Below are 25,805 nucleotides of genomic sequence, written 5' to 3' on the forward strand. Positions count from 1 at the left end.
GTAAATATTTACTCTAAACTCTGACTTTTATGCTATCACCTTGTGCAGTTTTATGCAATATACATTCCGTCCCATTTTAATACCTATTCATCTTTTTTACATCTCCCGTTGATCGGGAAGCTTTATTTTGCACCGTTACCATCTTACCGTTTTTAATTTCAACCATTTGTTCTTTTATATCGCTGGTCGATGTAGAACCTTTTATAAGTTTTAAAAGATTATACAAGTAACACTTTGTTTGGCGCTAAATAGCCTAAGAGTGCTGATGCGCCGTTAAAAAAAAAACAATCAATCAATCAATCAACCATCAGTGATTTATCTTTATTTAAGCAGGATGAGCTGAACAGAGCAAAACAAAATAAACCTCAGTGTACACATAGTCAAGAAAAATAAATAAAAATACAACACACAAAGCTATATAAATTAAATTATTTAAAGATGGTCAAATTATTCTATTTACATTTGCAATTATTTTTTAAAAATCTGAATTAATACAGCAAAATTATAAATTTGGGATCAAAATGACTTAGAATGTGAATGGAATTGTAGGCAAAATTATCCAGTTTCACTGGATCTAGGCTATTTAGATTTGTTCTCTGTAATACAATATAAGAATAAAATATATATTTTCAGCAAATTGGACAAGATGTATATCTCTGTGGTGAGTGGACACTTAATAGAAATTTAAAAAAATGATAAATTCCTACCAATGGCAGAAGTGAGATTTCAACAAGTACTGTGATTCAAGTATACTTATATCTATATTTGTAATGCTAAGATTTCTGTAAAATTGCATAACCCCTGTAAATGTCTGTCAAAAATAATTTAACTATCAACTGTGATTCAAGTATATTTATATCTATATTTGTAATGCTAAGATTTCTGTAAAATTGTATGAACGCTGTAAATGTCTGTCAAAAATAATTTAACTGTCATATATATATATATATATATATATATATATATATATATATATATATATATTCATTCTTTGGAATTTGTTGCTTTTTTTTCCTCTAAATTGTTACAGCTATGTTAAAAATCCAAATCACACACACACACACACACTCCTTTTTGGCTTTTAACACATTACATGTATGGCCTGTGTCATGCCAAGGAAATGGATGCCAAGCACCTTTAAAAAAAAAAAAAAGGACATACCTAAATAGTCATTAATGTAAAATAAACACCGTTATTGTATTAAACAAAATAGTACAAAGACTGTCCTTCAAGTATCAGTAAACTCCACACCAATAACTGCATAACAGAAAAGGGGAGGGGGGGGACTATGACGAATTTAATGGATGAAAAACTAAATGACAAGAAATACACAACTTACTGTAACGTTTCATAAATATTTTCTTTATGGACGTGTGTTCTGAATTCTGTTTGCTAGGACTGCTAAGATCTAGACAAAGGTCACCACTATCTGATGGGGATGATGGTCGTGTGGAATCTGTCCGAGGCTTTTTCATGGATAAATCCAATACCAGAGGTGGATCTTGATCCATCTGTCTCACCAATGCCATCGGAAATGGCATACAGTACCCAGGAAGGACACCAATCGCCCCCGCCATGTAGGGTTTACAAGTGGTCCGCTCCAATTTTATAATTAATCCACAACAAAATTCAGAATTAATTCATAAACATATCCTTGATGCCCTTGTTCATTTCAGTTAAAAGTCCATGGATATGTACACATGTCAGATTTTCGATCTATTTTCCAACGAAGAATGACACATTTCCAGCGGTGATTTTAATCTCAAAAATCTACACTAGACTTCCGTATAAAAAGTACAGGAAATTCTTGTTTCGTCCTCATTAGATTGTCTGTTCTCAAGTATACACCTTGTCCAAATGCCTAACTGATTATTCTATGGGAAGCCAACATAAACGCACACAAAATTATAGGAAGTGCTTGCTGTCACTGCAAGACACAACTGACAATAATACGGCTGCCTCTCAACTATAGGAAGTATAGAAAACCAGTCGCCTGCCTGAATAGAGTACATGTACTCTGGAACTATATATTGGGGTTGTCAACTACTCCTTGTCACATGACTTTTCTGGGTCACCTTCCACCGTGGGTAGAGAGGAACTGCCTAAGGCATATGATAACAAGACACCGGTCAAAGAATATTTGTTTAGGTGAATACACGGATAGGCGTATCTACCTACTTATACATACAGGTTTTGTAATGACTACTACTACTACACAGTGTTCTGTATCAGTGATCATGAATAGCTTTATTTCCTAGTTTCACAAGGCTCCAAGGGGGAAGTATTGCATACAGACAACTAATACTGCATAAAGGATGTTACTGGGCACATGATATGATAATACTATCGGGCGCTGTGTTACTGTTAAAAACGTGGAAGGTGAATTTACTGTGTTGCACATTACACTTTTTTTTGGAGGTGTGTTTACAAGTTTTTTGTTTATTCACATTCGTGATTTTATTATCTCTTCCAAGAAAATTGTCGACATTAAAGTAATTGCACCTTGCCATACACTACTTTGTACCACCACCACCCAATTAAGTGATCACCTTTGTCCGCGAACAAGAAAGTTTGGCATTTATTTTGTTGGTTGATTGGTTGGTTGGGAGGGGTAAAACTTTCTACAGCATGGTGTGTGTGTGTATGTGCGTGTGTATGACGTTTCGGGTTTGCAAATACTCGACCGAAAACGTTCACAATTCTTCTGTAACATAACCAGAAATGGGCAGAAAGACAATGTTTACATTAAATTGGACGTGACTGAATTTTGGATCGCGATTATAAACGGACAAAATCTCACAACCATCAAACACACACACACACACACATATATATATATACATATATATATATATATATATATATATATATATATATATATATATATATATATATATATAAGAGACTGTTGGAAGAATCTTCTTGGCTCGTTAAAATTCCCACCCCACACACTCCATCCTACAAAGCTGTAATTGTCCTAATTTGAAACAACTTGTATACTTCTATGTTCATGAATGGAATTTAACTGGACCTGATCTAAAATATTATTTATTATCTCTAGTTTTAAGCACATACTTTGTTCAATGTTAAGGTACTATAGTGACCTGATAAAATATGAGAATGATCTTCTTGTTTTTTAATTTTATTTATTTTCTCCTGAAGTGTCCAAATCAATGCTCTTAATCTGTGCTTCAGGTGCTATTACTGCTGTCCACACCTAGAAGCCAGACTTTACTGGGTGGAAGACTGGCCTGAAATAACCTTAAAGTGACATCCAGTATGACCACTAATGAGTCCAGTGTGACCATTTTTGCAAGCATAGTTCATGCCTCTGAAATTACTGGATACCTTGTTAAGCAATAATAGATGATCACATCAGGGCATGCAGTTCACTCATCGAATTCACACTCATTCACATATAAAATACAGTTATCCTGTCCAGATAAATGCTATCATAATATACAATGTATTGTCATTAATATGGGAAGTTTATTTTTGATGTGGGCGGTTATTGGTTTTAAATAAACTTTTTAAGACATTACTGGCTACATCATTCCAAGGAAATTATGGCTACCTGTAAGTGCCTTTCACAATGACAATGAGGCAGCCAACGTGGGTTGTCCTGGCTGAGTATTAAAACTGATCCTTGGATTGCAAGAACAAATTACTACCATCTAGGCTAATACAACTCTCTATCACTGAATAAACCTTATTATTCCTACTTCCAGTAGTCAGAAAAGATAAATCTATCATGAAAAATGTGGTCATCAGCTTAACCTAAGTAATGCATATTATGTCACAGTGACCTCCATTTACTATGAGTGTAATAACTACCTAGCTGCATCCAATTGTCAATTTTCCAAGTTCTAACATAAACAACACCCAATAAACTTTCTACACAACATTTCAAGTCACTGAAACATGAAATATAGGCACTTAAATATTAATAATTATATAGTACTTAACATAATGCATTCCCTCACCAAGTTTCATGATTCTAGGAAGGATTATATGCATGATGCATGACAAAATCTAATGCAGTACTGAGTTGTAAATACTTAACCAAACCATCAAAAATAAAATACAGACCACAGTGAGATTCTTTTGTTGCAAGGATGTGGTGCATAAAGAGATGTTGTTGCAAGGATGTGGTGCATAAAGAGATGTTGCAAGGATGTGGTGCATAAAGAGATGTTGCTGCAAGGATGTGGTGCATAAAGAGATGTTGCAAGGATGTGGTGTATAATGAGATGTTGCAAGGATGTGGTGCATAAAGAGATGTTGTTGCAAGGATGTTGTGCATAAAATGTTGTTGCAAGGATGTGGTGCATATAGAGATGAATATCATCAGTTTCATGATTCTGGCATAAACAGTGCCTTAAAAATGAAAATCAAACACAAAATTTAAATTGGATATAGTGAGATGTATCCCCTCATTAAGTTTCATGATCCATGACAGTATAGTATGTATACAGCAAGTACACAAAAAACTGTTGCATCAGCTAAATGTAGAAACTTAATCTAAGCCAGTAGAACAGGAACTGTTTGATCAGTGACCTATTATTGTTGTGTGGGTATAGTACTAAAGATATGAAGATACTAGATACCAAATCCATTAAAAATTAAGTACAGAGCACAGTGAGATTATTTTGTTGCAAGGATGTGGTGCATACAGAGATGTATATTAGTTTGGTGATTCTTGCATGAGCAGTGCATGAAAATTAAATTTAAAATGCAGAATGAAACCAAAATCAGTCCAAGTGTGAAATATGGGTCACAATGACCTAATTTTATGAGAAAGATGTAGAACTCATCAAGATATATCCCCTCAGCACCCAAAATGAAAAACCCAAGTCACAGTAACCTTCTTTAGTAGCAAGTGTGTGGTACTAAAAGGAGATGCCAACTATCAAAGAGTTTGTGAATTGTAGCATATTTAAATAAACTTCACATATAAAATTACACCCATCAGTAAAAAATCAAAAATGTCATAGTGACTTTTTTTTATGAGGGTGTATTATCCAACAAGAAAACTTCAAAGAGGTAAGTCAAAATGAAACCAGCAGAAATTAGTACCAAAATAAGTAGATAGTTATAACTTGGTTGTTTTTCTTAATTTATTCCTCAGCTTGTACCGTTTTCAATCATTCAGGCTATTTTAAATAAATAAAATAATAAATATCACTAGCAGCAGATACAGGACTTGAACAAAATGGTATGGTCATCAATGTTATGATCGTTTAAAAAAATGTTTGATTACCTGTCTGTATATCTGCAGAAATATTTGTTTGAAAATCCAAAAAATGTAGAATGGTACATAAGTGTTGTATGCTTATTGTCCACTGATCATGGTACGCAAGACTTTGGCTATAAAGTTCACTAAATATGTGACCTTGGTATATGTAACTATAAATACAGTTATAGCACAACTATATTTTAGCAAGCACTTTCAAAAATTTGCGTTAATCTTTAGACCTACATTGACATAGCAGCAGTACACATTAAACTGAATCCTGATGATATCTTTCACACTGCATGAATATAAACCAAGTTATCATTATCGAGAGATACTGACATGCCTCAGTGGTTGTATCAAAATATGTACACATCATCCAAGTAGTATGGATGATCAAAACAAATTTATAGACATCAAAAGATTCAGAATAAATGGAAAAAGTAAAATGTTCAGTAAATGTATATCAGATCAAGGTACCATACATGTTTACGGCTTGGGGGCAACTGCAAACAGTGTACCTGATCTGCTGTTGCATAATGTGCTGGCAGATCGGGGCCTATGTTGCTTGTTCTGCTGATTAACTCCCACAAACTGCATAGACCCAGATTTGTATGTGCATTATGCACTGGCAGATCTGAATTTTATGCAGTTTTCCCTTATATTAAAAGTATGATATTATATATAGTATGTTATTCCAATATCACAGACTAGCATGATCCTTATTCTTTAGCTTACATGTATATACAAAGACTGAGATTGTATTTTTTGTTTTTGTGCAAAAAAACATTAAACCTCGTGAATAAAGTGCTGTTTATGTAAGGACAGAGTGATGGGGTAGGTGGATACATCGCTGTTTGGTCAAATTGGGACAAGAGTTGCAATGGGGTCATGGGGTTGGTTTAGAGATGATACCACCCACTGTCCCTTCACTGTACACAAAAAAATATCAACAACATTTACATTTTGAGAATGCATTAATTATAAAACAGTATAAAACAGCAGAACCAACAACAGAGGAATAATGTTACTATTAAAAATAAAACCTGAATGGTAAAAAAAAAACACGGGGGCAATTTACTCGACTGAATGCATTAAGACATTTTACTGTGCTGAAATCATTTTTCTTCATTCAGTCAGTGACCCTGACCCTTCACCTTTTAACCACAAAATCAAAAGTCTTCCTAAACCTAAGTGCAAGCCATACACATAGATGCTAACCAACGAAGATGGTAAACAAGTTGTGTGGAAACCCTATTTCTTCTTTTAATTACAGTGACTTTATAAAAAAATTTAACAAGTATGAAAAAGTTCCTTGTTACCCTCAGTGCAATCCATCCACAAGGAACTTCAAGTTATTATGTGGAAACCATTTTTCTCACGTTCACAGTGACTGAGCTTTGGACTCTGATGTTGATAGGGTTGTTCCTTACCCCATGTTCAAGCAATTCACAAAGTTGGGCAACTGTTGATGCAGCAAACACAAGTTGACCATTGACATTTTCATTATGAAAATCTTGATAAATGTACATGGTGAACTTGAGCTTTTGTGCAGAACTGGTTTTAACTGGTAACTGGTGTTATATCCTTCAGAAACACTAACCATGACTTTTTAGCTTTTGACTCCATAAATGATAGTATAACCTATCCATAAAACTGCTGATGGTGAAAATATCAGCAGCCATGAAGAAACCGTTTTTCTTCTTTCAGTTACGGTGACCATGACCTCTGGGTTTGGATGCCAAAAAATAGAGTCCTTCTTTATCCCACGTGTAAGCCATCCACAATTCGGTAACTAGATTATGAACAAGACCTTCATGCTATGTTTGGTCCAAGCTGATTTAATTTCTTTTAAGAAGTGATTATATGGATACATGATGGACCACAAACACAAAATACTAAAATAAGCTAGAAATTAAAAGCATGCCTTCAACTGATGGAGTACAGTGCACTATTAGTGAAGGACAGAGAAATTTAAAACTGAATATTTTTACCAACACAGAGGGGAAACTAGCTTAAATTGTTTCAACTATGTATGATGGTCACAACACAGTCTCAAGGTTGCAACAATGATGGGTAAGATAAAATAAAAATAGGAAGTGATAACCTTTCTCAGCTTTCATTCTTGAATGGTTTTCTAAATGGCATTTTTTTCCATATGAGCCAACTCTAAGCCATGACACAAAATAATTACCTTGACCAAGGAAGTTGGATGTCACAGCAAATTTGAGGATTAGTATGAATTAAGAAAAGACCATGAAAGAAAATAAACTTTCTCAATGAACGTCATGCAATAGTTTTGTAAACTGCACTATGCACTTTCTTTAAAAAGAGTGGTTGAAAACAAAAATGGCAACAATACTGGGATATCGTAAAGTTGCCTGAACCGGTGGTGAGTCACCTTAGAGGTTAGTGTTATGTATCAATCATGGACTGTGCTAGTATACCCATATCACAATACTACTATAGCACTCCTCAAAATGATTTTACTTGTCATTTTCCCAATACAATGTATGCCAAAATAAATATATGCCCCACTGGAAAAAAGGAAACTATGTTCTCTTGCGAAGAGTTCTTCTGATAAAGAAATGAGATACAAGTATCATAATTAACTAAACCTCGACAGAAACATTACTGAAGTCTGTCATTTTTAAAGTCTTAATGCTACAGTCTATAAGCCTTAAGACTATGTGGTTGCTCACCAATTAATATGTACTTCAGAGAGAGTGACGTATGTAAGGTGAAGTAGTTCACATTTAAAACATGCACAATGGAGAGAATGTTGGCATACCTATATGCTACAGTAATGTAATGTGGATGATATTTCTTTGGATATTGTACTTTTGGAAATTGTACATGATTTAAGCACACTGCTAACTAAAATGACTTCTCCCTTGTGTTAAAAAATCAGCCTGAATTAGTCTAAAGTACACTATACACAGCAGCTATTAAAATAGGGAAAATTAATTTTGCCAGACTAGACAATACCAGCTTCTGAAAGTGCAATGAATGAATTACAAAATATATCAAATGCAAAAAAAAGTTATTGGCTCTTTTTTATACAATTTACCTCTGAAGTTCAGGAAGTGAAAATGACCAAGTAGAGCTAGCACTTTTTTGAAAGGTGCACATTTTAAGTAAGGCCAAGCTGTATACTCTATAACCCATAGTACACCCATCAATCATACACCAAAATAAAGGGAATTAAAGGCTATTTTAATTATACCTAAGATATACATGGTCTTTTCTAAATAGCCAGTATAACCAGTGAGGAAAGCCTGGGAAATTCTTTTTCTTTAAAATCCTAACCCTATGGAAAATATGAAACTGTAGAGTGCCACCATACAAGTATCATAATTAACTAAACCTTGACAGAAACATAACTTAAGTCTGTCAATTTAAGGTCTTAATGCTACAGTCTATAAGCCTTAAGACTATGTGGTCCAACATCTTCAACACTGATCACATGGACCAAAAATGTAGAGTTCATGTCTCTGTCACGCACCCCCACCTCCACCCCAAGCCAATAGTTTGACCACTAGATGTTACTAGCTAATGCCACTGTTTATATGCCGTAAGATGTTACTTGCTAATGCCACTGTTTACATGCCATAAGATGTTACTTGCTAATGCCACTGTTTATATGCCATAAGATGTTACTTGCTAATGCCATTGTTTACATGCCGTAAGATGTTACTAGCTAATGCCACTGTTTATATGCCATAAGATGTTACTAGCTAATGCCACTGTTTACATGCCATAAAATGTTACTAGCTAATGCCACTGTTTACATGCCATAAGATGTTACTAGCTAATGCCACTGTTTACATGCCATAAGATGTTACATGCTAATGCCACTGTTTATATGCCATAAGATGTTACTAGCTAATGCTACTGTTTACATGCCACAAGATGTTACTATCTAATGCCACTGTTTACATGCCATAAGATGTTACTAGCTAAGAATATATATACAACAAAACAACATCTGCCAAATTTTTTAATGACATCCGACAGTTCTTTACATATCCTCTTTCCATGAATTAATTTCCAACCCCCAGGATTGTCCAAAAGACTTAAAAACACAAGTTGCTCCAAGAGACTGAAGCTCTAATGTCCAAAAATTATTTCCAGAAATTCAAGATAAGGACATTTCTTAATTTTACATGCAAAGTGTTGAAACCATTTCTCATATTCTTTAGCAATAAGATTCTCAAATTAGCCATTGTGACAACTTTTTTGGATGAAATATTAACACAATTTTCATTTCTGACAAACAATATAAAATAATGTTTGGTGAAAACACTATGATGATATGACAATCCATTCAGAAGAATCAATGACAAAATTCTGAATATGTTCATTGTGGCAATTATATGTGAGGGTTTGCTTACTTAAACCATTAATCAAGCACTACTAAAGGCAGTTTAGATCTGATAGCGTGTATGTGTGTACATGTATATATATATATATATATATATATATATATATATATATATATATATATATATATATATATATATACCTGATGGGCAGATAAACATGTACTGTCAAATACAGACATAAATATCCTCATTTGTCTAACTTTATGCTGTGCTTTAAATGATATAAAGCATTACTTATCACCTTTGTAATCAACTTAAATTTTTCTCCATCAGTGTGGTCTCATAGTGTTGACAATGTGTCAGTGTCAATGAAGTGTCTTTTAATGAAGTGTCTAGCCCTGGCAAAAGCAGCTGTTATGATTATCTACAGCTTACGTGCAAAATAAATGACTTAATGACTGATCTAATTTGCAAGAAATTAATATCAAACCAGATTTAAACGATACTTATAAGTGATGGGTGCCTTGCAAATGGGCTTGCTCAATTAAATTTGATCAGTTGGGCGTAAACCATGAGAATTTGTGTTGGAAAACCAAACTTACAAGGTGGCCAATAAAGGGCAATAACTCCTCTAAACAACATGGAGTGCTGGAAATCTTACCTATTCAAGGTTTTACCAATGTAAAGGTGCAAGATAAATGGTTGAAATCCAGCATTTGTCAGTGAATGTATGCCAATGGGAATCCCAAATTAAAAGAGTAGATTATCAGGAGCGTAACACTTCTCAACAATGATGTGGAATGCTTCAAATTAGATATTTTCAAGGTATCATCAGAAAAAATATGCAATCAAATATGACTGATATACAAAAAAGGCAAATTTTATTTAACTCAAACAATCTTAGTACAGCTTTGATGCAGAAAGCAATGTCTGGATGAATGGCATTCAGAGTCCTTAACTCCTCTAAATGATGTTGTGGAGAGCTAGAATTGAAATTCATTCAATATCTTATAAACTGCAAGCTGCATTCTAAATTGGTTGAAATCCAACAACGCTATTTTAAGTGATGCTGTAGAAATGAGGGGAGGATGGACAATCCAGTCACTAAAAATGTAGTAATGACACGTTAGAATTCAATGTCTCATGAAAATAAAGCTGTGACAAATTTTGCAGAAATCCATCAATTCTCAGGAAATCTTTTTTTTTTATAAATCTTTCAAAGCTTCATCAATATACTGTTGCATACTGCATATGGCTAAAATCTAAAACTTCCCAGAAAAAGTGTTTTGCTGTAGAAACCAAATGATGATGGACAGACACCATGATCACTATAGGGGGCTTTGCCAACTTGATCAAATGGGGCCCTAATAAGACACACCATTTCTTTCCTTCTTTTTTCCCCAGCTTAGTTTGAAAGTGGCTTCTTTGCAATCCACCGTGTTTCTATTTCAATTCCCTCCCTCTCATAACAAATGGCTGAACATTTATTTTCAGTATGACTAGCATCCCATTCTCAAAAAAACATTTACAATATTGGGAGTGTTAGCTAGATTATATGTATGTATCTACATGTAGGTTATTCAAAGATTAAAGTTTGATGACCAGTAAATATTTATCAAGATAATGACATAGGTTATCTTAGTTTAAATGTCCTTGAACGATACATTGCTGATAAACGAAATATGTGTTTGTTCTTTTATCTAAAGATAATAATGAAAAGTACAAGAAAAGAGTAATTATAAGCAGTATGATCATTAAAAATGGATTGACCATTATAAACTTAGGTTCAAAGATAAAATATACTTGATAGTCAGTCTGGTCCTATTGCAAACAACACAGACCCTGATATGTCATCACATAATGCACCGGCAGATAAGGATCTTGTTGTTTTACAAATTAAACAAATGGCATAAACCCACATCTGCTAGCACATTATGTGATGGCAGATCTGCATCTATTCAGTTTGCAATTGGACCCAATTTATATGCAAGTGTGTATGGTAATGGGCAAAGAAAAAGATTAAATTAACAGAAAATAATTCAACCTAATTCAACTCTCATCTAGTACAGAAGAGGTTGTCTTGAAATATCACCCCTTCTGCCAATAATGGTCTAGACAGGTGGTCTCTCATGACAGGCCATTACACTATTATCTCTCAAGACAGGTAGTCTTTCATAGCAGTGGTCTCATAAGACAGGTTTTACTGCACAAGACAGCTTCAATGCAAGCAACATGCTATCTATACATGCTTAAAGTCAAGTCCAACTGTAAACTGCACAGACCCAGATCTGCCATTGCATAATGTGCCAGCAGATCTGGATCTGTGCAATTTCTAAAGAGTAAATAATAAAACAGAAAGCACAGACCCTGATTTCCAGGCACATTACAGTATGGCAGATTACAGTCTTTGCTTCTTTGCAGTTTCAAACTACATAATTCACCCCACCCCCCCCCCCCACAAAAAATGTGTTATTTCATAATTTAGCATGCTGTAAATACACTTTGAAACTTTATTATTTAAAAGGGGTTTTGATTTATTGTCTATTACAACACTATAGAAAGCCTAGACTAGTAAAGACAGGATCAAAGATAATGTCACTTAACTGAACAATAAGTAAAATATACAATTATGTGTATGTGTGATTTGGACTTTTAACATAGCTTTAACAATGTTTCAGTCGTATCGCTACGATGTCTGCAGTGTGACAGTTTATAGTGATTTCTAGCACTGGGGCATCATGCTGCAGGCATGTAGCATGATGTCCCACCCAGTCACATTTTCCTGACACCAGGCCAACCAGTCCTAACACTAACCTCTTAATGCTGAGCGCCAGGCGAAGCAGCTGTTATGTTAATGCCATTTTTTAAGTCTTTGGTATGAGTCGGCCGGGGATCGAACTGACGACCTCCTGCATCCGAGGCAGAGGCTCTAACCACATGGCCACCGAAGCCTAAAAGGACTCAAAATGTGTACAACTTTAAGACTGAAGAATTCTTTTTTTAAATTTATACAATTATGTAAGTTATCTACTAAATTTTATAATGTGCTGACCTTATTTTATTATATTCAAATAACAAATCTTTCTGAAGATGAAAGGCATAATTAATATATACAGTTCGTGCTTATATCTCAAGTTTGATCAAAATCTGATGTGAAATATGTCTTCCAGAGGGGAAACCACCTCAGCAATTCAGATGCATTATCATCTCATAAATATGTTTGGATCCTGCTCATTACTGAACTCATCCATAACCTCAATGAGATATACACATATATTTATCAAAATCAGATCAGAAATATGGCCTCCAAAGTGGTAACTAGTTCACCCAATTAGACGCAAAATTATCTCATTATTATGCAAGGATCTTGATAACATAAATCATTATTGCAAGTTTTATCCAATCGATTCAGAAATATGGCTTCCAAAATGGTAACAAACTCGATCGGATGAAAGATAACCTGATAGTACTCACACAAAAAATGTATTCAATATTTTAATCACATTCCAAATCTGATGACAGTCTGAGCAGAAAAATATGGCATCCAAAGTGTCAACAAAGTTGTTGCCAAAAATAGGTGCAAAATCACCTTATTAATATGCACTGCTCTTGCTTATTATTGACTTCATCCAAGGTTTTGAAGATATAATCCCATATTCCAAGTTTGACTGAATTCAAATCATTTATGTGGACTAATATGCAACTGTTGACAGACATGGATCAGATGATGCCTGGTACATGCTGGGCCATAGATCATACTTCCTTAGTCTTATGGCAATGTGATCTAAGATGGCATTGATGAGACAAGACCCATAAAAGGCTTATTTTGGTCAGTCTATGAATCCATGTTTGTAACAATTGCTTCAGAATAAGCTGAATGGTTCCTGAACTATGCCAGCTACAAAACCCATAAAGGCACATCAAAGTCTTGAAGACCCTGTACACATAAACTGCATCAAAATATGCATTTCGTTCTGATCTATAGTGGTTACATGCACTCAAAAGTGCTATTAAAATAACAAAAACAAACAAAGCTGATTACAGTGAAAAAAACTGGACCTGATAATGTTAAATCTTTCAGGACTGACCATTGGGGTGGGGGTTGTCATGGGGGGGGGGGGTATTGCTCTAATTTAATAAAAACCTGTTACAACCATTAGAAGAGATTTTTTTATCCTGTGCTACCTGAACTCACACCCTACCAACCTGAAGATTAATAACTTTGAGATTTGCACTGAGACAAGGTAATCCTAGTTGAGTGGTTACAGTATTTGTTTCTCCATATGGCTCAACCTAAACAGTGGAAGCAATGTAAGGGATGCAACTCCTGATATTTTTTTATATAGAAAAAAATTTTATTTGAAAAATGTGTATTGCTTACCATGGGAGAAAAATTCAAAATTAGCATTTGTGTTAAAATTAAATAGATTTTAGAATTACAAATATTCAATTTCTCTAAGACAAATACTAAACTTAACACATAGGTAGGAAAAAAATACCCCTCTAGAGGCCCCAATTTAGGTAAGTATGTTTTATCTTGTGACCTATTTCCAGGCACCCACCAGGAAACATGTAAATACATATCCTGCTTCCTGTTTATTAGGCACTATTGAATTTAAAACAGAGGCTTCATATGGGGGCAGAATCTATTTAAAACTTCAATTTCTGATGTAGGTTATTATGATTTTGCCGTGAAAATCAATTCACTAATTTAGCTTACTTATAAGAAACTGCCCTTTTCATATGCAATCAAACATGTAATAGCTGAACATCATAAGCAGCTATCTTCATATGAAGATTTTACGAACCAAGTCCCAGCAATTAGTTTTGGGGTTGTTTTTGAATTTCTTGTATTCTGTATCTGCTTTGAAAGAAAATCATTATGATGTGAATAGACGTAACAACAAATTTTGGCCAGGAGGTCTTGCCTTTACAGATCACTGACATGCCACCTCAGTGTCTGATCGAGTCTTGGTCACAACCAACGTGGGTACGTGAGAAAGCTTGCTAGTAGCTTCCCATGAGTCAGTGGTTCTTCCTCCACCAGTTATGTTGGCAGCCGTGTATCATGTGCTGACAATTGGGTTAAACCCACAACAACAACAGAGTTATGTAATGTCTTTGATGTTGGCAAGGTTATTATTGACAATCCTTGGAAGATTAATGACAATGGCAAAGATGCTACTGGCAATCATTAGATTATTGATGATGGCAAGGAAACTACTGGCAATAATTAGATTATTGATGGCAAGGAAACTACTGGCAATCATTAGATTATTGATGATGGCAAGGAAACTACTGGCAATCATTAGATTATTGACGATGACAAGGAAACTACTGGCAATCCTTAGAAGATTACTGATAACGTTGGCAAGGATTTTATTGGCAACCATCAAAAAATTATTGATGGCAAGGATACTATTGGCAATCCTTAGAAGATTATTGATGATGCAGACCTACCAACCCTAACATTATACCTTCTCAGTAGAGCCGTCAATTTTTTCCTTAATTCAGACAAGTTTTCAAGAAGGTATAACAAAATATCATTTAATGTTATTATAAAACTGGAAAACATGCATTTAATAGTGATTCAAAATTGATACAGCAAGAGTATACATTGCATTCAACTTGACCTAAAACACTTGTCAAGCTAACGTAATTACCCTTAGTACTGATTCACAAACTGCCATACTAAAATCAATGCAATGTAGTCCGTATTTCTTTTTCCCCCCAAGAATCTGAATATGCTTAATTATTCTTCTATAATGACTATTACAAACATTTTAAGAGTTTTACTGTGGATGAATGCCATTTTAAAACAAAAAAAGCAACAGCTTGATCAAGCAGATGTTTGCATCACAAAATACATGCAGTTTAAAGTTACTCCTGTAAAGTTGGGTCAGTTTCCCTAACCAACTCCACTAAATCTAACAGAGACAATCCAGTATCAAGAGTTTATTGCAACTGTATTTCCGTAATTTGTTCTTTTATATCTGTAAGTCATATTTTAATATGGGGCATTTCTGTAAGACTTGCAGTAAAATCGTAAGGGTTGGCAGGCCTGATGATGGCAAGAATACTATTGGTGATCATTAGAAAATTATTGATACTGGCAAGAATACTATTGGCAGTCCTCAGAAGATTGTTGATGAAGGCAAGAATATTATTGGCAGTCCTTAGAAGATTGTTGATGATGGCAAGAATACTACTGGCAGCCCTTAGAAGATTGTTGATGATGGCAAGAATATTATTGGCAGTCCTTAGAAGATTGTTGATGCTGGCAAGAATACTATTAGCAGTCCTTAGAAGATTGTTGATGATGGCAAGAATATTATTGGCAGTCCTTAGAAGATTGTTGATGATGGCAAGAATATTGTTGGCAATCCTTAGAAAATTATCATTAGTATGTATCAGACTGAATAGATAGAAACTGTTTTTTCCTGTCAACCAGAAAAGTAGTCAAATGATAACCATGGTGAACATCTTACAATGACAGGTAAATTCTCCAAATTTTATTTTACTCTTTATAACCTAAGGAATATATTTTGATTTTAATACTGCAGTACGGTTTGTTTGAAGAAAAATCATTCAGTGCAAAAATCACAGGCTGCCTCAATCATTTATAGTGGGTTGGGCTGTGCTATTTATAACCTCTGCAAATGATTAAATTTAAAAAAAAAAAAATACTTCCACGCTTTGGCACAACAGATAAAAACTGACATATTACAATATACCGATTTCAAATAACAGAAAACTTCTTCCAACATTAGAGGCTCAGTTTGTAGAGTGTTGGACTCATAATCCATGGGTTAGAGCTTCATTCATCCTAGGTTGCCATCCTCTGTGTCATTCAGAAATGCACATTGCTTCCATTTACACAGAGTGATGTTGCCAAATAAAGTGCTGAAAGTGCCAGTAGCAAGCATACTGTGAATGACAAATTATTTACCTGCCCCAGATTAATAGTCTTCTATGTAGGCTATTGTAGGGCACTGTTGGTCTTGGTGTCCTTCAAGGTAGACAGTCTTGAACTAAACTTGCTGTGCAGAAAACATTATTTCCATATTAGGCTCACCATGACTTTGACCCTTAACTTTTGAACCCCAAATTATATTGCCTTCTTTACTGCCCTATGTGCAAACCATCACCAAAGACTGGTTAAGAACCTTAATCTGGAACAAATGTCATTCCATATAACCCATTTTCCTTTACATCAGAATGACCCTGACATGTAACTATAGACCCCAAAATCAAAACAGCCCTCATCCATACTTAAGTGCAGGCCCTCCAGCAACTTTGGTCAAGTTATGTGGTCTAGGACTAAATATATACAAAAGAAACACTTTTCTTTCAGACTGATCTTGACCCTTTGACTTTGACTTTTAAATGCAAAAATCAATGGGCTTCATTCTTACCAAAAGTGTTCAAAGCCATCCAAACTTTGCTAAAGGTATATGGTCAAGAACTTAATTTTTGGCTGAACTCATTTTTCATAGTTTTCTAGCTAGTGACCTTGAAGTTTGACACCCTTAGTATAAATGCATGTCAATGCCTGGACCAGGCCTGTGATGCAGAACAAAAGTTACTTTGCAGATATCAGAGTTTTTTTCTTCTTTCTATAGAAATGAGTTTTACCTTCAACATTTTCTTCCTGAATTTGACAGACATCTTCCTTACCCAAGTGCAAACCATTCAGAATGGTTTGGTCCAGGCCTATAATGTTGAGGTGAGGTTAATGTGCAGAAACCATATTTCTTCTTCAAGTCAAAGTGACCTTGACCCTGTACCTCAATAGGCTTCTTCTTACCCAAAATGAAAGCTATTCACAAAATTTGTTAATTATAGATGATGGAGAACTTGAGTTATTTTGTATAAATAGCAAGGGAACAGACAGACAAATAATACACAAAAAATAATATGTTCTGCCTTATATTGGTCATATAAAGCAACCAACAACTCCAAAGTATTATTACAGTAGCTGAGATTTTGCCAACAATTTACTGCTCATTAAGTTGAGATCTTGTTCCTCAGACTGACTGTCCATAAGGCTACTTTCTATCCAAATAACATGCAGTCAAGACATTATATCTCCAGCTTTTGCCAAACGTCTCCACAATGCTTAATTTTTTGTTGACTTATCTCCAGTAATCCTGCAAAGGAGAATATTTCCTGAACATTTTACACATAACAACATAAAATGTTATGCAAGACAACACTTCAAATTCTCAATAATTTGCAAACTTTTGGACTGACAAATAATGGTACTTGTTACCAGAAACAGCCTAACTCGTATATTGTGCACTGATTTTGATTTCCTTGTGTGGAAATACATATCATGTAAACAATTACTCAATTCTGATATTAGAATTATCCAGCATTTTTATTAAAAAAGTATGATCTCCATCATTTTGATTTTATGGTTATACCATGAAAGTTCAATTTTTTTCTAAATTTGTAAATGTGACATCATTTCTGTGATGAAGGTGAGCAGTTTAACTAGGTATGTACGGTTCATTAAAATTAAAATTGAAGATAAGACCTATCTCTGTTTGTTGTGAAATGTACTGACTGCATATACAATGCACATACCTGACTGATGTATAGTTGCTGGAGGATTAACCTCTGCTTATGTGCATACCCTGTCAATGTCTACAACCAGTGTACTAACTTCCATTATGTGCATCACAAATAATCTCAATTAAGAAACTATATGATGTAACTTGGACATTTTTAGGCAATGCAGTTAATATAACAAATTTTGCCACTATATTTGAAGGAATATATATTCTGTACCAATATATTTTATGGAATTATCTTTATTCTTGTAACACTTCATATTTATATTTTAATGGGTTTATCTTCCCAACATTTGTTTCTTCTTTGTTTCATTTCTTACAAATATGTTTAAAATTCTGGAACAAAACTTTTTATCAGCACATCACAGCCATCATTGTTTTGAGCATCCATTGAATCCTAATACATACCTGCTTATAGGTCATTCTTATCAATAAGAAATGTAGGGTATTTTGGCCTGCAAGATTAACTCAACCAAATAATAGACAATTAGAGTACTTTGGATTGCAAGATTAAGTGAACCAAATAATAGACAATTAGGGTACTTTGACCTGCAAGATTAACTCAACCAAATAATAGACAATTAGGGTACTTTGGCCTGCAAAATTAACCAAATAACAGACAATTAGAGTACTTTGGATTGCAAGATTAACTGAACCAAATAATAGACAATTAGGGTACTTTGACCTGCAAGATTAACTCAACCAAATAATAGACAATTAGGGTACTTTGGCCTGCAAAATTAACTCAACCAAATAACAGACAATTAGAGTACTTTGGATTGCAAGATTAACTGAACCAAATAATAGACAATTAGGGTACTTTGACCTGCAAGATTAACTCAACCAAATAATAGACAATTAGGGTACTTTGACCTGCAATATTAACTCAAATAATTGACAATTAGGGTACTCTGACCAGTGAGATTAACTCTACCAAATAATACTAACAAAGTTTACAGTATTTCTTTCATGACAAGACCAGAGAGTCAACTTAATAATTTGTCAAATGGTAGAGAATGGACTTACTACCAGTAACAGGTATCCTAAGGAAATATTTCACAAAAATGTGATAAAAATGGAAGATGGACCTGCAAGGTTTATTTTTGGCTACATTCTTGCACTAATGACCCTTATCTTTTGTCTCTGGCACAAGTTCCTTTGATGGTGTTCATGGGGTTCATAAAAAAGACCCAAGAAGATATAGATAAAAAGACCGTTACAATTGATTTTAGACTGAATTGAAAACATCACAAGCTTACCAAAAAGTGTGAACACATTGCCAGAGAAGGATCAGACAATCAACCTCACTTGCTGCCAGAAATGTCTGATTTTATTTAGAATGGGCACCAATGGTGAGCATAAGTCTAATGATCAGCGAGAGCAAATGTAACAAGTATATCAGATCTTAGCAAAACTAGCGCAGCATTTATTTTCAAAGTATTATACAAGGAGGAAAGAATGCATATGCAAATGTCCAAAATAGATTATAGCAGGCAATTGTTGCTTGAGCATGAGGGAATCAAATCCAGCACAGAAGGCTTGTGACGGGAGGCTCAGAATGATTACTAGTACGGTCCCCAGTTGTGATAGTTTTAACTTTGTGAATAAAAAAATGGGTAAAGGTATTTATGACACTGGTTTTCCTCTAAATGGCTCTACTTTTCGATCCAATAAGGGTCACAGAGACCCATTTCCCTCCTTTATGGAATGAGAACTGGGCTTATCATTGGATAAATACAGTAAATACGCTGAAATTAAGAGTCTTATCTATAATTGAAAAAAAATGCATACAAATCCCTAACATTATCTAACTCCTACAATTCTATTACTCTTTACAGATGGAACAGCATGTTACCCTGTAAGATCAAGGTCTTTCCCAATGGAGTCACCCCTAATACAAGATCATGGAGCTTGTCATGTCCCATTGAGCTAAATTTAGAGACTATTCAAACTATTCAACACGTAGGTGTCACATTTTGAAGTAAAGGTTCTACTTTGTGACTGTTACCTTTTATTCTCAACAAAACATGACTACACAGATAATGGTGACATTGAAATTCCAGATCTGTCTCCCCTGTGAAATCTCCTGATGTTGGAAACTATTAAGTACTACTTGTACATACATGTACATCATGCAAATAATGTTCCAGATAAGCAATGAAATATTTTCTCATTTTAACAGTGTATTCATTATTTCTGAAGCTCTTCCCTGTATCCATTTTTTGGTACTTTTTAAGAAAAATTCTAAATGACATGGTCTCAAAAATCTGTCGGATTGATACACATGCAACTTGATAAATCATGTTCGCTAATTGTAAGGCACTTATCCCCCAGGTCTGTTCAAAGCACTAGCACACGTACCTAAATGCAACCATTTTATATTTGATTACTGAATACAATTTAATATTAGCATGTAACATAGCTGTACAAATTATTTAATATTTTCTTCAATTTATAAACTGATTAAATCCATCACTGCATTATCATGGACACTTTCTGAATTAGACACGTACCATCCAACACGCATCATTGTTGGTTTCCTTGACAGTACAGATAATTTTATTTCTTTTTTATATAAACTAATATAATGTAAATGGTTTTATGCTGCACACCATTTTGAATGTAATTTATTTTTTTGTTTTTTATCATCATCATTCTCCAGAGTGTGCAAATATAAATGCTGGCTGCACTTATGTTTGCAGATGTAAAACGAGATACCAAGGATTATTGATTATTTATGAATCATATGAGTTCTGTACAAAATTAGCTGAGGCTGCAATTGTCTTTAGCATTCTGTGCACTTAAGGAAAAAGATTAAATAATAAAAAGTCAATTTTAAACAGTTCAGGTTCAACAATTTGTAAAATATTACAATGATATTACTTTCTCAAAGCACAACACTGTGTCTCCATGTTTTTATCCTGCAGTTAAGACTCAAATCTGACACCGCATAATGGACAGGAAAATTGGGATCAAAACTACTCAGTGCTGTTAAGTCACTATGCATGTGCAGTAATAACCACAACCCCAACAATTATATACTATGTTTAACATTTTTAAAGTTTCCAGAAGCTGCTTCCTTTTGAAAGGTCTTTTTTACGTTGACATTGTTTATTAGCTCACCCATGTTTATTACTTCAAGCTGCTTTCATTTCAAACACTTATGATGAAAATAGCGGAATAAATCACCTTTGTTTTTCCCCTCTATATGAAAACAAATGGAGAAAAAAATTCTTGTAAGCTACATTACTTTCTTTGTTATTCCTTTGTTTCAAAGTTTTGCACTGTTAAATACACATGTATCTATAGCACTATCTAACATCAAAATAGACCAGTAAGCTTTTATTTCCTGAACAAGAGAAAACATACATGATAAGATGTATTTACTCAAGTGTCTGGTTTTCTCCTTGACTGCCATTCATCGTTCTACATCAGAACTAAAGAGTGCTGTGGAAATGGGAGTCAGATGCCTTCCCAAGGACACACCAAGACAGCTGACCTGAGCTGGCTGGCCTGAATGGGTACCAAACCAATAACTCTTGGATTATGAGTCAACGCTCTTCCAACTGAGCTAATGAAGTTTCCCAATGTCATAAGTGAAATTCAATAGCAATATTTTCAGCGTAATTGGAAGGAAGGAAAAGATAAATATTTGGAAGCAAGAAGACATTTGTTTAAAGTCATATGTTAAATAATCAGTCACTCCAGTGAGTACTACCACATTGAATTCTTTATCTGATTTTAATAAACAAAAGTTGAATGTAAAATACCATCTTTACTTGCTTTTAAGTCGAGTAAACTACAAATTGCACAGATCCAGTTCTGCCATCATGTAATGTACTAGCAGATCTTTGTGCAATTTGTTCAGAGAAAACAGTAGAACAAACAAAAGAGACCCTTATCTGCTGGTGCTGTATACGATGGCAGATCAGGTTCAATGATGTTTGCAGTTAGACATGACTTCCAAGTGAGTACACATGGAACCAGAAGATATTTCTGCATTAAAACAAGATAGGCTGAGGATAATCGGGAATAAAGCCCTGCATGTTGACTGTGTTTTCAATAAAATGACTGGATTCTCAGGAAATTGATTTCCTATCTTGCCCATCCCATGGTGAAATGTTATACTACAATATACTTTCATATAATGTGATATATAAATAGTGTCCTTGATTCTGAGCAGATTAGATGTAGACAGTAAAAAAATGTCTGAAGTGATATGCAGACTAATTATATATATATATATATATATATATATATATATATATATATATATATATATATATATGGAGTTTGGAATATAATGGAGGACTGTTCTGACATTCAGACATTTGTTTAATAAATAAATGGGTTTTTTATTTATAAAATGATTTATCTTACCAGAACCTGTTTACAGACAACTGATAACATCCATTAATATCAAACCTTTGTTTGATAAATGAACACTGTTCTACTGATTACTCCTAAAAGCTGTTCAGACCATGATCTGCCAGGACATTATGTGTCGGCATATCTGGGTCTGTGCAGTCTGAACTTGGGGCTAAACTTATGAGTACATAAGGTATGTATAAACAGCATACCATGAAATCAATATTATGCATAAGACACCATTTTTTTCTTAATTTCATGGTTTCTTCATACAATAATTTTATAAATGCAACAAACAATAATGTCTGAACAATACGATCCCTTCTCAAATCCACATATTAAATCCTCTTGAAAATTACTGTTTTTTGCAATACACAAAAACTTGTACCAAAAATTTCAATGTACTGTTGTTAATTCAACAAGATTTAGGAAAATGAACACTTTCAGTATTGGTTTGTCTGAGTCTTCCATTGTGCAATCAGTTGTATACCTTAACACTTTTGATAAAAAACATCTAAGGAGCAGAATTAACAGGAGGGAGAAGCCAGCACCTCTTTCCCTCCTCCCAATAAACAAGAAACTGGAACATTTGGTAGAGTAAGTTAAATAGCTTCACATCAGTTTATACCAACTTTCATGTTAAGCAGAAAATGTTAACCAGGATATTTCTCCTTTGGGAAACAGAGATAGGACATGCATATCCGACTACTGACCACATTCTTGTATGTATAAGAACGTTAAGTTTGGTTTGGTTTTGATGTTTTACAGCACAACAACATAACTAGGGTATTTAAATGTTGTTGTTGTTATAGGGTTTAACGCCATTTTTCAGTACAAAATAGGCTATACATGTGGCCAGTATAAATGTGAAGGGGCAAATTTCTGGTGATCTGTGAAGAACACATTAGTTTGAGACCAGAGAACAATTAATTCGATTTAGTGGGACATGCGCCTTCAAATCGCCATACTGCCATGATCGGTAATGTCTTTTCGAGGGGAGAATTTCATTCTTAATTAAGCATTCATTTATTTAGCAGGCAGAAGACTGGTGGAGACAAAAGCTAACTTCAATTCCACAGTGTAAATGTCAGAATTGAAAGATTCCAGAACACTGTTACTCAAACTACAAGGTCAAGTTGACCACGACTTTGGCACCTCTGGAAAAAGGCGGCAGATATATCTGATTCTGATTGGTTACGCTAAATAAGGGGCGTGTTTCCCAGACAAAATTTCCTAGTTTTAATATCGCCACATCTAAGCTTTTCTGCAAGAGAAAAAAAGTATAACAAGACTTTGAGAGTAAATTTGGGAGAAATTCTCTCGTAAAACTGTGGTCCAAGAGGACTGTTGTCGAGGAAAACCAACAAACAAATTTGGCGGTAGAAGCGAGGAATGCTGAAAGCTCAAAGGGAGAAAATAGCTCCTGCGGCATATTATCTCTGAGACGTATTATCTCTGCGATGTATTCTGAGGTGTATCCTGAGACGTACTTATCCTGAGATCCAGGTATCTGTGAATCTATGTGCTATGCACAGAGTTGAGGTCAAAAGAGAGGCAAGACAGCCTGAAGTTGAAGGAACAGCTACAGTGGAAGTGGAGTGAACTGGAGGAACAGGTTATACAATTGTACAAGGCACTGTATTTGATTGTTCACTTGATCATATGATGAACTAAACCTGTCAGTAAAACAGATCAGCTACTTTATTTAAATATATTTGTGTTTTGTAATTCGGTAAAAGTTTTATTTCTAGAAGCAGAGTATATTCCTGATGTAATGAATTCTCACAGTTGAATTATGTCATTGTTTAAATTGTTGTTTACATGTACAGGGGCTCATGTTGCTCTGTTCTATATCTCTGCTCAGATCTCTATCTACCCAACCTATAAGTTTCACCACTTATATTTATATTTACTCGAACCAGGCAATAACATCGAGGATGGTCAACCTCTAGATAACAAGAACCAAATTAAGCAGGCACCTTGAAAGAAGGTACAATTGCCAACCCACAAACCTCTTGCAAGAAAAGGGGACTTTGTGTAAGGTTTCTACAAAGTGGACTGTGGGTGCGCATACAATAAATGATGGAGGAAGAACCCGGGAAAACCGTTGAAAAGAACCACTGACCCACGAGAACCAACCGGTAAGCTTTCTCACATACCCACAATGGCTGAGCACAAGGCTTGAACCCATGCAGACAGAGGTGAGATGGCAGTGATACGTAACGGTGAACGCTTTTGACCAGTCTCGGACTCAGCCAATGTGGGTACGTGAGAAAGCTTGCCAGTAGCTTCCTGTGGGTTGGTGATTCTTTCTGGGTTCTCCAGCTTCTTCCTCCACCATTTATACTGGCCACCATGTATAGCCTATCTTGTGCTGAAAAATTATGTTAAACCCTATAACAACAACAACAAAGTACTACCCCATGTTTACCCATCTGTTCACACATCTGTTGGATAGTTTTAACAAGGGCTGATAGTGTTGCCCCTTGTACATTCATTTGTCCACATTTACATCTGCTGGGTAAGTTTTGCTTTGTCAATTTTCAGGCACTACAGTATATTGGATACTAACAATTTATAAAATTCTTTCTAAAATGTAAAGCATGTGTGGGAAGATGCATGCATAAGCTACACTTTGCTCTGAAGAACAAGATGGTAAGTAAAACATTAAACCATATGTACATACAAAGCGATCTGAGAAACTTTAAGATCAAGAGTTTTTCAAAGAGAATATTAGTTATGGGGTACAGGCCCAGAAAAAAACTGGTTAGACCTTTTTCATAAGCTGATTGCCAAATTGGGACATGACCTCTACTAAAAGCACTAAAAATATTTTCTATTCCCTGAGGATCTCATGGAAAAGGGCTTGTCCTGGCTTGATTTTGGTGGTTTATGGCACTGCAACACAAATAGGCTACTTAGTGCTGAGGAAACTGGCGTGAAGTGCCTTGACCAAGGCCACACTATGATAGCTAATACAGGCTAATCTAATGGTAGGATTTACACCTGCTCACCTTCACTCATAAGGCCAGCATGCAAACCAAAGCCACACTGGCTCCCTCATTTATTTTTGTGGGTATAAATTTTTGTGGTTTTATATTTACAAAACAACATTTTCACGGGTTCTTGAATTTGTGGCTTTGCCATTGTGATAGTTTGTAGGCATTTTTTGAGTGTGAAATAACCTTACAAATACCCAAAACAAAGAAAGCAAAAGAACAAAAATAGGCCAAGAACAAAAGTAGTGGCTATGATATTTAAAACAATATTATCAGTATAAGCACAAATCAACCACCTGTCAAG

The 25,805-nt window shown here is 34.7% G+C and overlaps 1 protein-coding gene across 6 annotated transcripts in view; it reads right to left on the minus strand.

The window, feature by feature from the left end:
• LOC149796577 (uncharacterized) overlaps positions 1-25,805 on the minus strand; it is a 318,277-nt gene that overhangs the window by 92,304 nt on the left and 200,168 nt on the right. The window contains exon 1 of one of the 6 annotated variants that reach the window (XM_089961285.1): positions 1,340-2,192. The exons of the other annotated variants lie outside the window; for them this stretch is intronic. Within the exon in view, the coding sequence (XP_089817411.1) occupies positions 1,340-1,577 (238 nt within the window). The 5' untranslated portion in view covers positions 1,578-2,192. Of the gene's footprint in view, positions 1-1,339; positions 2,193-25,805 lie in introns of those variants that run through there. 6 annotated transcript variants of the gene reach the window in all.

This window comes from Sinohyriopsis cumingii, chromosome 6 (assembly GCF_028554795.1).
Source record: "Sinohyriopsis cumingii isolate HCF-2022 chromosome 6, ASM2855479v2, whole genome shotgun sequence".
NCBI classification, from domain to species: Eukaryota; Metazoa; Mollusca; class Bivalvia; order Unionida; family Unionidae; genus Sinohyriopsis; species Sinohyriopsis cumingii.